This window comes from Amphibalanus amphitrite, unplaced genomic scaffold, assembly GCF_019059575.1.
Source record: "Amphibalanus amphitrite isolate SeventyFive unplaced genomic scaffold, NRLGWU_Aamphi_draft 001862F_arrow, whole genome shotgun sequence".
Classification (NCBI taxonomy): Eukaryota; Metazoa; Arthropoda; class Thecostraca; order Balanomorpha; family Balanidae; genus Amphibalanus; species Amphibalanus amphitrite.
Window position 1 is genome coordinate 46,784 of NW_024883355.1, and position 16,064 is coordinate 62,847.

Sequence of the window (16,064 nt, forward strand, 5' to 3'; positions counted from 1 at the left end):
AGAAAAACTCTCTCCATATCTAGCGCCGCCATTTTGACTTTTTCGACCCCTGTGACGTCATCTTTGACCTGACCTGAAAATGACCTTTGTAAAAATTGTAGATCTTGGCCGTGCGTATCCGATGCCGTTTACCGCTTGTCGCTATCTTGCTTCGTTTTCGAGATCTCAGGGGGGGCGGTCATCCGCCCCCCCCCCGTCGGTGCGAAGTTGGCGCAGACCCCCGTCGGTGCGCGGGTTAAGGGATTCGACACAGACCCCGACGGTTCACACTGTTATCCGAGGGCTCCAGGCTTACCCTGGGCCCAGTCTCTTAGCGCCCGCCGACTACACTGGCTTCTGTGGGTCCCACCTTGGGCTCGGAAAGCCCCAAAGCACCACATACACGTAAATATTTGGGATCACCCACGCCGATCTCAGGTGTCCTAAGCAGGCTTCTGAGAGTCCACACTGATCATGAGTGGCCTGAAATGGCTTGGTAGTCCCAAGCCTATCTCTAAGGGATCCCTTGCCGCTATGCCGTGCGTAACGTTTGGTTCCGTTAAACATTTTTTGTTGACGTTTGCAGCGCTTCCCTTCACACGGAAAACGAGAAACGTTTTGTTCACACTCGAGTGAACAAAACACTTCCTCTCACTGGAGCAAAGATGAATTATTTCTGATTCACACTTCCGAGATTCACTCTCAGTCTCCGGCGAATGCCCAACTTCGCTACAATCGGCTGCTGGGATAAGCCCTATGCATTTCACGTAAAACCTCTGCATGCATGCGTGAATGGAGGTTTTAGCAGGGTGATCGGAAATGGAGCGTTTGTCACCTTTTTCTGGGTAATGATCATGAGCGACGAGAGTCTGCACAAGGGCCCTCTGCAGTGCGTCGGCAACGGAGCCACTGTAATTCTACCGGTCGTTTTTGTCCAGAAATTTGAAAATTTCGAATTTCTCTGTAAAAAAGTTGCATGTCATAGCTAGAAGGAAAACTTTGTCACCATCGAATTCTTCGCACCATTGCGCGTCGAACGATATGTAAAACGAGTGAGTAACGACTGGGGAAAGGCAAGATTTAACACAAAAGTTGATTTTGCCCCCCCAACCGAAAATCTCTGGCGACGCCTATGTCACGACTGCTGCGTAGACAATATGTACAACTGCCCCGCAAGGTGCGGAATGTTTGCCACATAGAAAGAAAAATATATCTAAACGAAAGTAAAACTCAAACCTGTTGTTGAGGAATATTGGAACGAGCATTCCTGCTTTTTATATGTATTGCATAATCATGCAGGCGCCAGGCTAGGCTAGTGATGAATGTTAATTCTATTTAGGTAAACTAATTGATCTGATGGAATATATGTACTATCATCGATCAAATTATTCATGAAGCGAACAACCAACAGGTCTTCCAAAGTTAATATGAAGTGCACAACACACAGCATCTTTTCTCAAGAATCTACAGAAAGAGAACCGGCCATTCCTTAGCCTGTTGTAACGTGCATCCTTCACAATATCTGTTCCCGACATGGCGGGAAATAATTCACCAATGACAGCGCAGTTTATCCCGTCTCCGTGGCAACGGCTAGTCACCGTCACAATTTATTCTACGCTACGCTGCTCACTTCAAGACCTTATAAGCATACATGTTGGCGTATGAAGTGCAACTTTCTCATATATGATGCCATCGCTGCTTAGCACTAGGGAAAGACCAGGTTCCAGCCTCCGGGCACCTGTGATCTGTGGCGAAGACGTTTCTCCCCTCCCCCTCCCCTCGATGCCACCTGGGATGAAACGCGCGTCTTGACCAATCAGATGTCATATAACAGCCGAGTCGAGCCGAGCCCCCGCATGCCCGCAGGCGGCGGGCCGCGGGTAGGGATTGTAAAGCGTGAATCAGTTGTTTCAGTGCTCTCGTGTGCGTGGTTTGACTTTTGATGTGTGGTGGTGATTGGTGAACTTCACTGGTGCTGAACTGTGGTGAAGCGAGACGATTGCGATTAGCCCGTTGACACCATGGCTACCGAAGAGCTGTGTTAAAACGGTTGCGTGTCTGTGGCTGTGGAGCGGTGATGTGACGCTGGTGTTTCGTCGGGACATTCGCCGTCCAGCCCCGGGTCGTCTATGCGGTGACTGGGTGGACCATGTTCGCAATCGAGAGGTACTTCCTGGAGAACTTCACTGCGAACAACACGGTGACGTACCGCACTCTCGACACAGTCTGTTGCACTTTTGGGGATTATATGCATATCGCTAACGATCCTCTCAAATCAGGACATTTTCGGCATCGTTTCCATTCAATGCTGGAAAAGCACATGCCACTGAACTATTTTAAACGCGGTTTTGTCACTGCCGGGAACACGAGACGTGAGGGAGTGATCGTGGATTATGGACTGATTTGGCATCGAACTTTAGCTATACCCGTTTGTGAAATGCATTTACTTAGCTCATCTCATCCATCCGGGGGCAAGTATTGACAGGCAGAAGGCATCTGTAGTTAGACTGTAGTTTGCGACCGGTCGCTAAACATTTACCTTGACAAGGTGATTCCAATAGCGTCTGAATTATTTTTGCTCGGTTCTTTCCTGCTCTCAAGACTTGTGCATCTGCTAATGTCAGCGTTGTTTTGGTTTTAGGATTATGAATTTCTTCATATGACAGAAGAATGTTGGAGTTTCTAAACCGAGATGTCTTCTGACCGACATTCAGCAAACACATCACATCATGCAACAACCAATATTTCAATCCCGTCAAGGCAACTGTTCGTTTGCAATGACTTATATGGACAGAATTCCCGAATCCCAGGAACTGGCCATTGGCTCCTAGCCGATGTTTTGAAGTAAGTGTTCCCGATTTCATTTATTCCAGAGAATCACTAACAATAACGACCAATAACAGGCGAAGTCGAAATCAAATTTTATCATAGTCAAATAGTTCTTGGTTGTTTCACGGAGTAAACCGCCGAATTTCAAGGAGCCATACAAGCTATAAGCAACAGATATATGCGGAAAGGAATAGCTACTTTTTTGTTTGATGTCGCACTTGTACAAAAAAAAAAAAAACGAAGTGGTAAGTGAATTACATACAGCGCCATGAATCTATTTGTCGTCGGGCAGCCAATGCTTAATTGGTTAGAAGTTGTGATGCAATTATGGCGTCAATCATTCCATTTCCAGCTAATTTGACCCTGATGCCATTTACATCTAGCAATGAGGATTGACTATCATGTAGCGTATTCGATTATGTGCATGGTCACTCAGCCCAAGTCAGTAAGTAACTGACTTAACTGACAGTTACCACATATAGGTATCATGGTCTCCAACCATAATCTACCTATAGCTTGCAGTGACCGTCCTTAGCAATGTTGGTATCATGTAGTACTTGGTACTCGCTTGTCTCAGAGGGCCTACCCCGGTTTATAAAGACACGGATAATTTGAAAGACGAGTTTTTCTCTCGTCCATTACACGGCTGCACTCGAGGCCATTGTTACAAGATACGCGTGCCACATGTTACACTAGATGTTCGTCGTCGCTCTTTCTCCATCCGATGTATACACATCTGGAACGGCCTCCCAGAAAACGTTGTGACCGCACCTGACTTAACTAGCTTTAAGAGGGCCTTGGCCGATGCGATTCGTGACGAACTGTACCAGCCTGCGGAGTAGTTGATGATGAGCAACTTCGTGTCAAATATTCTTGATTCACATGTATTTTTTCGTATGAGCTATTTATGTGGATGCTATAACTCCAGTTGCTATGTAACCCCTCTATACTCGCGAATTCTTATCTCAACTGGCGCATCCTTTGATCCTGGGTTCCCTTGCCTTGACTATCCTTAGGGCTGTCAGGCTTGGTGAACCCTACCAGGTGAGAATACCAGGTGAGAATGTAAGTAATGTGGGCCAAATATACAAAAATACGAAATGCTTCACATCATTGAAGACCGCTCTTGTTCCACACTGCAGGGAGTCGCATTAGCGTGAAAGTGCCTCAAACTGACCGCCCTCTTCCCCTGGGGATCACTCGCTTGTCTCAGGGGGCCTATCCCGGTTTATAAAGACACGGATAATTTGAAAGACTTCACACCGATCTGAGATGACATGACTCAGGAAGTTGACCCCACGGAGGTCTACACTCTGGACCCCATGACCCCGACAGGATCTCCAGGCCTAAGTTTCCCAATGTCATCGCCATGAGGAAATAAGTTTCAAATGTTGGTCAATAGTGATAAAACAATGCTTTGAATTATTGGTGAATTGTGTTCTCTATTTCACACATTCCCATTACATGATGTGTATAAAAAAAAAATGGTTGGCTATACATGCATGCACTAGAAATCATTTCTGTTAACCACTGTATTACTTTTTATTTCAACCTAATTTTGAAGTCAGATTTGTCATGTGACTGCAGCTGTCCATCTTAAATGATCCATATTAATCGTGGTGCAAGTCCAGATTTACCCATTTTTCTTTTCCAACCCGTTTCTCTTGCCCCGCACCAAGCGTGCTATCCCCACTGCACTGGTCCGCGACACTTCTAGGATCGTTTGCCCGCACCATCAATCGCTCAGGACATGGAGGGGGGGGGGGGGGGGCAGGGGAGGGGGGCGATCGAACGTCTGGCCTCCCTCCAGAAACCCGAGACGAGCGAGATAATGAGACAATCGGCGTGTGCGTGCCGCTCTTCCCTGACTCTACCTTTGTCTCTCTCCCTCCTCTCTCTCTCTCTCTCTCTCTCTCTCTCTCTCTCTCTCTCTCTCTCTCTCTCTCTCTCTCTCTCTCACTTTCTCTCTCCCTCCTCTCTCTCTCTCTCTATCTCTCTCTCTTTCTCTCTCTCTCCTCCCCTCCCTCTGGCCCTGTCTCTGTCTCTTCCCCCTCTTTCTCTCTTTCTCTCTTTTTTTCTCTCTCTCTCTTTCTCTCTTTCTCTCTTTCTCTTTCTCTCTTTCTCTCTTTCTGTCTTTCTCTCTCTCTCTCTCCCCCCTCTCTCTCTCTCTCTCTCTCTCTCTCTCTCTCTCTCTCTCTCTCTCTCTCTCTCTTCTCTCGGCTCGCTAATCTGCGCTGTCCGTTCCTCCTGTCCTGCCTCGTCGATCGTCTCCTCTCTGCGTTAAATCCTCCTGATAGTTATGCTCTGGGCTTTCGCCTATATTTTCAACAATATTTAGAAAGCAATGCAGCTGAACGATTGGTCTAGTGTTCAAGCCTGTTTGAAACGCAATTGCCACCTACTTCAATCACTTATTGCTCTGTATTCGATGTAACTTGCAAGCAGATGCACGTCGTACGTTGCATATCCACGTTGGGAATAACTGAACGGCCACTCTAGGTCATTTTGCACCCGAATAGCACGAAATGGAAACAAATAATGCTGCTTACACTGGCGACTGGTGTACCCAAAGCGTTACCCGAGCGAATTCCTAGTACAATATTGCAACAACAGCGCTGATATAGGCATTCAAGCATTCATCATTACCAACACTCAATTCGTCAACATTGACCTAACGGCGCCTGTCCACCATGTTAATCTAGAACCAGCTCTTCATCTTTGAGAAGGGGGTAACTGTGAAGCAAAATAAAGCCTCCCCTGCTCCTATATGCAGTCGGGCCTTCGTCAGTTGTATGCTACAATATCATAAAGCTTGCTACTTACATTCACACTCACGCTGGAAGCCAGTCAAAGCTGTGAAGCTAATTAAAAGCACGTTAACAATCACTGACTAATGCTATTAAATAATTAGTCACGTACGGTGAACCAGCTGGGTCCTTACCGACCTCACATCGTTTACTTTTTCATTTTCTACAGCAACGCGTTGTTCACCAATCACAACCTTAGTCCAGAGTTTCTTGTATCTCGATAGCACAACCTTTTCGCATGCGACATGGCAAAACGTTCAGCTCAATCAAAACCCACATTGCTGCTCATTCTCTTCAGCAAGTCCGATGGCGGTCGCGGAAACTCGAGCTCACTTTTGCGTAGGTATAGTTGGTGATATCATTTCCGGTGGCAACGGCATCATTTCCGCCGGAGTGAGCGGGACTTCCGCTGGCGTGAGCGGAACTTCCGCCATGGGATTCACTCGTACATTACCCATCTCCACCCTTTCGGGCTCCTCGTAACCCAAACCCCCGTCGTCGAAATCATCGTCATAGTCATCTTCGACGGTGTCACGTGGTCTCCCACGGGTCTGCGGCAGATAAAATTGCCGAACAGGCTCATAGTACACGTGACCAGGACCGGGAACGCGCTTCTTCCGGCGGCGACGCCTCTGAATGCCCGCCGAGCCGAGGATTCCGGTTAGGAGGAAGAGACAGAGCACAGAAAGGGCGGCCAGCTGTACGCCGTAGCGGGATTTTCCGTAGATTTTTATAACGGCGACCTCGCTGTTGCGCTGGATCTTCTGCGTGTGCGCCGTGCCCTCGCAGCAGTTCGCAGTCACCACGCATGCGTACTTGCCGCTGTGAGCAGTCGTTGCCTCAGGAACGGTCAATCTGGGAAAAAAGAAAATATGCGATTTAGCGTTTAAAACCAAGCACATCTAAAAGGTTTATTTTTGGACAAATAACAATAGCTTTATTTCCTTTATAATCTCTTCTAAATATTATTACGGGGACAAAAGCTTCCCTAATCGCATCTATATGTCTTTGAAGGTGCCTGCAGCATGGTGAATCCAACCGTTTTCGGCTCAAACCGTTCTCAGCGCTATCGACCGAGCCGCGTCGGGCGCTCCGAACCAAACTTTGACCTTCCGGACTGTCTGGGTGCTGGCAATCTGCCAGCTGACTTATCAGACCGAAAGGCTGGCCAATCTGGCAGAAACTGAACTCCCGACGGGCTTCTAGTGAAAATAAACAACCCTTGAGCTTTGACGTTAAATGGTTGGATGTTTTAGAGGGTGGTGGTGGGGCTCTGTGGGTCCTTTTTCCCTGATGGATCGTGAGCAATTGAAAAGAAAGTAGGAAAACAAAGACTTCCATTGCATGTTTCTGGAAACCGATTTGATGTCGGACTTTTGGAATTAATTGTTGCACTGGCAATTTTATCTTGGCTGTCAAAAAATGCGTACTTATTTTGTGCCGCCAATGTTCCGTTCTATGTTGGTAAATTCATAATATTTGTAGTTGACTTTTTGTGCATTTATGTGCGCTGCTGTCTACGTAACATTAGTTCAAATATATAATTATTTACCTTAACTTATGATAAGCCCAAATGTTCAGATATTTTTGTGACGTTTAAGTACTTCGATAACTACGAACGGCTATGTAACCTATTCACTCAGCTGGCCATAACCAGCATGTTTAATTCCGCTTTCCCTCGTATGAACTTCCTAACCTTACGGCCGAATCCCGTTTCGAGCGTGTCTGGCTTGGTCAAAACGACTAACTGGACTCGGCAGTGGCGAACAACTCTTCCAGTAAACCTATACGACATGCTGGGGGACCGCGCCATTCGACGCTCGCCTATAATTGCCGACCGATGTGGTCTCCGTATTCGCGTGACCGGAGTTCGTTAGAGCTCTGGGACCGTTTCGCCGCCGTAATGTTATTCGCTTCTGTTGGAGGCGATTGGGTTAGGTGATCGGCATGGCATGCATGCTTCTAGCTTGATTAGTAGAAGCCCAGGAATAGGGAGACATCAGTGTGACCTGCTTGCTAGCGCAACTCGAGGGAGAAGTATGATACACGGGTTAGTTGTACTATGGTCGATTGAATGTCCCTTCAATACCCGCACTATTTTGACTCATTTACCTTGTTATTTTTAGCGACGTGTGCCAACGTAAGCGAGACACTTTTTTGTCAAATCATATGTAGATGAAATATGTCTATAAATAAAACTGACATCTTTGGCTCATTTTATTGTCCTCTCTAGGTCGTTGTCACTCACCTGATTACGGAATCCGTCCGGTTTTCGAATTCTTCCGCCGCTTCCGCTTCGAGTTCTGCACACTGTTCCGCGCCTTCGTCCGCTCCCGATGGTCCCAGCGAGCAGGGGCTGCTTCCGTTGTCCGATTCAAACCGCCAGAAAAGCTCCTCTGACAGGTCAGACTCGGCAGGTGTGGTGAGCCAACACCGGAGCGAGACGTTGGCCCCCTGCTGTGCCATGCTGTACGTGGGCGTCACTTTGAGTTGGAAGGAGCTGATGATATCGTTACATTCTTGTAGGCAAGGAGGGGGTGGGGAAGGAGAGGTTACAGGAGGGACTGGGGATGAAGATGTTGTTGAAGGATCGGACGCCATCAGCTCAGGTGGATCAAAGTCAGAGTCTTGGCTAGACTCTGTAGTGGAAGGAACAGAGTCATTATTTGTTTCATTGGTGATTCTTTCCTCTGGTTTTGAGTCAGTTCTCGGGTTGGAATCGGTGTCACCGGCTTTGGCGATTGTATTTGGGAAGACGGGTGGACTTAAATTACGAGTGAAAGAAGGCGTGGTTTCGGAAGCGGGTGTGTATATAGGTTTGGTAATGGCTGTGGGTGCTGATGTAAATGTAGATACCATTGTGGTTGTTTGAATGTTTGGGCTTGATGTACTTGATGCCAAAGATTCCGACACTACCGCACCAAATTTCTTGACACCTGGAATAGCTCGTTGGGGCTCTTCCACTTCTTCAACCGCCTCTTCATCAGTGTTTGCGCTAGAGTGACCTTCAGCGTGATGCACGAACGACGTTTTCACTGGAAGATGTTCTTCTGTCTTCGGAATATCATCAGTAGGTGATGTGTAGACTTGTTGAGTAGTCATAACCACGGGAGGACGGCCAGTCGTCGCGCTTGCTGTAATTCCTCTTGGAGATGGCGTTACATTCGCTGTCAATGGCGGTGCTTTGCTGATACTGAATGTCGGCGTCACTTTGCTCACATCTGGCTGGCTGCTTGTCACAAAAGCTAGATTTTCTCTGTCTGATCGTGTATCCAACGAAGATTTTAGCTCAGGGTCAGGCTTTGGTGAATTCCATTGCAATGTTTCGTTCAGGACATCTTCCGGATCTTCTTCGAAGAACATATCCTTATTGCCGGTATCTCTATCGTTGTCTTGGTTGTCCGACACAGGTCTGCCTTCTAGTTCTGAGCTTCCCTTGCTTTGAGTTTTACTGTCACCAAGCACTGGACTCTCAACAAAACCATGCTCCAGCTTTTGCATCAACTGGTCTTTGCCCTCCTCTGCCCACTTGTCGTCGTCAGTATAGTCGTCTGCACTGATGTCATCTGTTCTTCCGCTGCCCTCCTCAGTTGTCAACTCTCTCAGGATGTTGGCATCCTCGTAAGGATCTTGGCCTTGAATTGCTGACATGGCGGTCACGATGTTTTGCGCTGATGACGCTGATGATGCCGATGACGCCACGTCATCGGGCTCCCAGATGGAGTCGACGTTAGCGAACAACAGCGACAGAAGCAGCAACTGAGGCAACATCGTCAGCGGCTACGGTGCGATGGAGACGAAGCTGAATTCTTAGTACTGGCTAAGATAAAGTGTTGAATGCACGAACCCCAGCTAGGAGCTGGCTATTTTCACCACTAGGTTAGCAGGGCCTCACCTCACGCAACCAGCTCATAAAAATCAACGAATGTTACAGAATGCTAGCCCGCTTTCTTGTCCTTGTTGCACTTTATTTCACCAGCAATCACTAGCATTTTACTTCTTTATACTTCAACTTCTTCACTCTGTTTGTGAACAACTTCACCCCTGTTACTTCACAAATCACACTGTTGATTGTTCAGAAGTGTAGTCGCTCAAGTCTTGACACGCAGGTCTGTCACGCGGTTCTAACTTCGGCAGGCTCACACAAAGGCCGCACGTGAGGTCACGCAACCGTCAACCACCAGCCCTCGGCCGACGGACGTCAAAGTGCAAACGGATGTGTGTTTGACACGCTCGAAATAGCACATCTATTTCAGGATGGGTTGTAGCTACGCGACAGCGTGTCACTTCGGTGAAACGTGTTCGGGTTTCGCTACTTCACCGCTCGACTTCTGTTTCACTGGTCGCAACTGTTTGCACGTCTGAACGCAACATATGGAAAACTTTTAAACACTTGTTTCTCACCTTTGTCCTTCAATATCTTAGCACCTCTTCATTTGCTATGGATGTAGACTATTCGTCTTGATATGCCACGATGCAGGTCTTGGATCCGCAGGTTTCTTGCCAACTAGTTGTTGCTTTCGGACCTCGCTGCCGATTTAATCGGAAGCCTGTCCTCAGCCAGAAAGCTTACTACACTGAAATCACTGCAAGGTATTTTCTCACCAAAGCCGTTGCTCGCGTGCCGATTCCATTGATATGCACTTTGCTTCTATTGCTCTCCGGCGAATCCACTTCCAAATGCAACGAGCCGTCTGCAGACGCCGATGCAACTTCGAGACTGTCCGCGCGTCGAGACTGTCCGCGACCCGGGAGCGCCTGAGGCACTGCCGGCCGGGCGCGGTCGACTGCGGCCGCCTCTGCGGGCCGGCGTCGGGCCTAGCTCTGAGCGTGGAGCTAAATCGATTGGCCTGGTCGACGTCGACGCTGCGACGGAGAGCGAACTGCGACACCCTCCGGAACGGCGGCGCTGGAACGAAGTTAGCCACGAGGCGTTCGCGATTTATTGGCGCGGACGTGGCGCGCTTGCGAGATGAGAGCTCTCGGAGATTGCGCGGAGATGAGATGACGGTGAATATGCATCCACTGGTGGTGATGGCAGTGGAGATTTATGTGAAAAATTGCAGCTGGCTCAAATGGCGTGAGAATATGCAATCTGGAAAGGAGGAAAGAAAATAAGTAAGCGTATGCAATATGTAGTGAACAGTGCGTAACAAAGTTGTGAGCTTCACTTCACAAGGCCTGAAAACTTGACATGCTTGTGCAGTCTGCACGTTACGTTTTACACTGACACTACGTTTTATTTATGATGCATTATAGGAAAGTGCATTTTTTCGTGATGGAAACTATCCGACATACATTTTCTAGCATGGCACAAATCAATCAGTATGTTCAATGTTTATCTTTTAAACTTTAAACACGATTTCCTATATGAACATATCTTCTTTTGCACACTATCAGTGAATTCGAGATAGGTATTATGAGGTTTATGAGATAAGTTATTTGTTTCAATTTCATATCATTCTAACTAGCAAAGCGATAATGTAAGAACCTATGACCCATTTATGCCAAATATGTCTTGAAGTTATCACAGATACACCATACTATGGTCTTCTTAGTCGCATTTAACCCTTCGCCACTTTTACCAGTCTGCATTTTGCGACATAGGTCATTGAACGGTCACCGAACTCGAACTTTGTGTTGATTGCTTACTAGGAAGAATCTGATGCAATTATTTGCTATTCAACTTCTTAATTAGTGTGACATTTTACTGCCCTCTTTACCACCTTGATGGCTCGGTAAGATTGGCATCTGTTTGATCGATGTAGCACGCAACAAACATTCATCAGAAATTGATAAAAATAGCTTGATAGTTTGTGGACAGACGCGGCGCAGTGGAGGTAGTTTTTGGTTATTCGAAGTGAGACCTGCACGAGAAAAATATGAAGTGAAAATTTCGGAAACAGTAAAAAGAAGAGGGGAGTTGGATTTTTTCGGTGATATTGAGAACGGAATGTAACTGCCTGATTTGTTTTTAGCCCGCCTGCCAATACTATCTTTATTTTTTGCCATGTGTTTGATTTGAAAGACGCCGGACTGAACAGTTTGAGTAGCTAAATAAAAAATCAGAATTATGTGCAAAAATGCATCAGAAATAATTGTCATGCTGAGGCGATAGTGATAAGTCAAGTCAAGAAAATGCTTGGTCAGTTTTCATTCCCAAACTTTGTTGAACTAAAAAGAACTAAAAAGCTCTTTCAAACGAACTTTTTAGATGCAACGGTAGACAACTAAAAGCTTCACTGAATAGGGGCATGCATTGCTACTGCCAATCGCAAGCATCACCAGCTTTCATATAGGTGTATACTGTATACTGTATACTCACCAATCGAATTTGCATCAGCCAGCTTAGACCATGTCTTAAGCTCAGTCTGTTCAGCTCAGTCACAACTGTTGCGGCTTAGCCGCAGACACCAACCACAAAAAATCACTGCCCACGGAATACAAAGGGCAAAAATATCACTAAAATATGTGTTCTATTCCTTTGCACCACTATCGCCACGCTTCCTCACTCATGGCCACCTTGGAACGTGTGTCTTTCACCTATCGCCCTGACTAAACCGGCCGTTATCTTGCCCAGCTGCCTTCAGGCCGATAACACGTCGTATAGTTGACACGGTGCCGTACTCAAACACAGATGACGTCACCAATCGGAGTGACCAATCACGCCGCGAACTACACTTCGGAGCCGAGTTCGGTGTAAGAAATTTGTCATACCGGAAGAATGCCTGCGAAAAAGTGGCGCCGGAGTGGGTAAGGTATTGGGGCTGGGAGGAACCGGGTTCGATTCCCGGTGCCTCCCGTCCTCTAGGCCTGTCGTTCTCAGCTGATCTGCTAGCGATGGGGAGGGGGGTGGAGGGTGTCTCGCCGCCTCTCATTGCTGTTATAGGCTTTCGATGGAGCAGTAGGAGCCTGAAAAACTTCCGTAAATGGGCACAAATGGCACTCTGGAGGAAAGATGAATCATTCCCGATTTTTTTTGTAAGGAACTTTTGCACCATCTTTAAATCATCAGCTTCTCTTAATTTTTATTTTTGTAGAGACTGGCCAGCGAGATTGTGAAACCGATCTTAGGTTCATGAATCATGAAGGCCAAAAAAATGCACTTTAGGTAACTAAAAAAATGTCCACTTAGGTACAGTTTCACTAATGCCCATCGAGATGATGCTAATACGTCAAAAATGATGGGAAATTGATCGAACAGCGCTGACGTATGTAGTGATACCTTTGTCTTTACCCTTTGGCATGAGATGTAGCTGATGCTGTGCCAACCGGCAACTATCTACTAGTTCCAATAGTCAGTTACTTATTGATCGTGACACCAAGCGCACACGCGGTACCTACCTACTTGTCGTCGAGTCTCGTCGATTTCTCCATCGCTACAGGTGGCGCGGCTGTGCTTTCTATAGGTGTCGCTGTTGGCGCGGCTGTGCTTCTATAGGTGTCGCTGCTGCACGTGGCTACGGCCAAGGCCGTATAAGAGGCTACGACCATATAGAGCCACGACGATAAAGCCGACCACTCTTGTCATGCAGCTCATAAGCCAACGTTAAAAAGTCAACTTTTTGACGCCTTGTAGCTGTATTTTCTGTAACGACGATATTTCGAGCTGCCAAGAGGCTTTTGAGCTTCCAAGCTTTCCTGAGGAACCGAGATGCTAATTGAAATCATCAGTGGGCTTGTGAGAGTACCTATTGGGGGCCACTGAGCTACCGAGAAACCCTTGAGCGTGTAAGAGAGGTCAACTGAGCTACAGGGAAGCGACCTGGGCTATTCTAGAAACACCTGGGTGGGACCGTCTAGGGTCATGTACAGGGGGTCTCAAAAGTTCGTTGACAGGTACCAGCCATGCTTTTTTGTCAATAATTCTAAATCAATCATTAATTAACGGTCGAAATTTTGCATGGGCATTCGTAACAACCTTCCTCAAGCAGTCTCATTGTTTTCAAGCGCATGCGACCCTTCATGAGTTCACAAAAAGGGTTCATCTCTGACCATGGGTCAGGCATGAAAATGGAGGTCGCAAAATCGGGTCGGCTGAGAAACTCTCTATTTCAGAAGTAATGGGAATGGTTAAGTCGGAAGTGACCCATGGCAAACTGTCGGCGAGGATGAGTACAACATGATGATCATCTAATAAAAACGGCGGCTAAAATTTTTGAAGGACAAAACCATGCGAGAGTAACAGCGTTTTGAACGACCCTCGTACGGCAGCAGACTCGTGCTCCGGAAAGCAGCTGAAAATGAAGTCATAACTATTGAAAACTGACAAGAAGCTCGCAGACAGAGGTTAACCAGTTTCAAAAATTGCAGGTCTTCGTAAAATAAAGACAAAGTATCATCTGAAATTGTTTAAACTATCTATAACGATAAATTTTGGGGAAAAATAACACGAAAATCGTCAATGCCAAGGGCAACTGACCCTCCAAAAGTGTCAATTAATGTAAATTTTTATCCTACGAAGTTTCAAGAGGCAGATCTGGAGCGAATAGCTTTCTTTTAGACACAAAATCCCGACAAAACCGCACGATGGAAGGTTTTGGCCGTTTACAAAGCAGAACCTCTTCTGAGGAAAACACTCTGCAACTCAGCGAAGGTCTTGTCATGGGGAATGACGAGCGTTTGGGATTTGCAAAATTTGCACAACGTGTCTAAGAAACAGATGGCCGACACATTCTTCTACGATATGCTGCGAAAAATTCGCCCCTGGCACTTCCCATTTGTTCAGGAAGGGGGTTGTTTTGAAAAGGAAAATAGTGCTTGTGAGGTCGGCGCCAGTCATTCATGAAGGAGTTAGCGCCAGAGAAGACCTACAAAATACTCACGGATGGTGTCGATGCAAGCTGTCGGCTTTCAGGGAGAAACGGATGTTGCTGGGGAGCTCGTCAAACCTTAATCTGACGCAGAAACTGGAGGGGATTCCCCTACAAGAGCTTGAAAGCTGGTAACCTTTTATCAGCCTCCGGCAGCTGACGGAGCGACGAAAATCGGTATGGACAAATATTTTTGGAGATACAGCAAATAGTTTGATTTCCAACCTTCCGAATCAGTTGTCAAAGCATGCATATTTGTCTAGTGTGCACAAAGACACCAAAACCTTAGATTTTTGACCGGTTCTTATATGCTTTATGGGCATGGGAAATGTGTCAGCGAACTTTTGAGACACCCTGTAGACCATATGGTACTAGCTGGGACCATCCGCCTCGCCGTTCCCTCATTTTACGTTCTCAGGACAGTCAAATCCTTAATTTCTCCTCCACCGCTCAAAACCCTGGTCTGGTAGAACAATCACTTTCATCCGACGTGAGTAGGTAGTGAGTAGCTACTCAGGAGAATTGGCTTGGGTGCCAGTATGGTGACTGATCGCGGGGCTGGATCGCCTTTCCATCGAATCGGCCCCAGCCCTGGCGGTGCATAAGAGTGGCCCTATGTACGGCTCTCGCGAGATTAAGCGGTAGGTTTTGCACTGTTACATTTCCGGCTACATCTCAGAAACTAATCGATCTACGATGAAGCCATTTTGCACGATCATGGCCGGCTTGTGAAGCAACAAGTCGATCGCATCTTCAACACTTAAAAGCTTAAGACGACGAAGATATAGCCTGAAGTACACTAAATTTTCTAGGTGCAAAACCTACCGCTAAAACCCGCGAGACCTGTACTTACCACTGTCCAGTGTCCCCTCCTAATTTTCATTATTCCGCTCTAAAAAGCTCTCATTAGACCGAAAAGACGTAACCAAAACAAACCAACTAAAACGAGACCATTTGAGCTACGGGCCCCATCGTGCTTCAGCTACCATGTCCCCTGAGCTATCGAGCTTAGTGAAAATAAGGGACTGCTATTCAAAAGAGAATCCGTCCATTTATAAATCTATTGTAACCACCCGGGGCTCAATAGGTTGTTCAAAGCGCGAAGCGAGGCCTGTGAATATGACAGAAAAAATATCACTATGACCGGAACGGCCTGCCCCGGCCCAGCTTGCAACGCTTGTGAGCTAGTGAAATTCTGCCGGTGCATCTCAGATCTGTTTCTACTCGGTTTGGTTCTCAAATCGACTACTATTCATACACATACATTTGTGAGCGCCTAGCACATGCCAGTCTAGGGGAATAACGGCAAACACACTCAGCTGAGTTAACGATCCGTTTATTTACAATAATCGATAGTATTATTGTAACTCGCTTTCTCTGTACCTGTTCAAATATACCACCGGTGGGAACCGGAATGAATGAATAAAGCAATAACGAATCGCAAAAAAAAACTGAGTGTGAAACACATTCGAAGTACCGTCGTACAGTATTGTACTCGTATACGATGCGCAACTATGCTTTTATAACGAACTGAGGAAGCGTGACAAAGGTGCGACGTGTAACTATTCGCGGTTGGTATTCTTGTATGTAATCCTATGGCCCTTTTAAACAAGCTCAAACACTAATCTTACTTTTT

The 16,064-nt window shown here is 46.7% G+C and overlaps 1 protein-coding gene across 1 annotated transcript; it reads right to left on the minus strand.

Moving 5' to 3' along the window:
* Window positions 1-5,102: 5,102 nt before the first annotated feature.
* On the minus strand, window positions 5,103-12,181 carry LOC122375532. Its single transcript, XM_043354985.1, has 3 exons — window positions 11,941-12,181; window positions 7,864-10,710; window positions 5,103-6,470 (listed from the first exon to the last, which is right to left on the minus strand). The coding sequence occupies exons 2-3, from the start codon at window positions 9,384-9,386 to the stop codon at window positions 5,945-5,947; spliced, it is 2,049 nt and encodes a 682-aa protein (XP_043210920.1). The 5' UTR covers window positions 9,387-10,710; window positions 11,941-12,181; the 3' UTR covers window positions 5,103-5,944.
* Between the last annotated feature and the right edge of the window lie 3,883 nt (window positions 12,182-16,064).

Excerpts from the sequence above, each read along its gene's own strand:
- LOC122375532 (XM_043354985.1), bottom strand. The coding sequence starts at position 9,386 with ATGTTGCCTCAGTTGCTGCTTCTGTCGCTGTTGTTCGCTAACGTCGAC. Across the intron at positions 6,471-7,863 it reads CGGACGGATTCCGTAATCAG|ATTGACCGTTCCTGAGGCAA; the intron begins GTGAGTGACAAC and ends CTTTTTTCCCAG.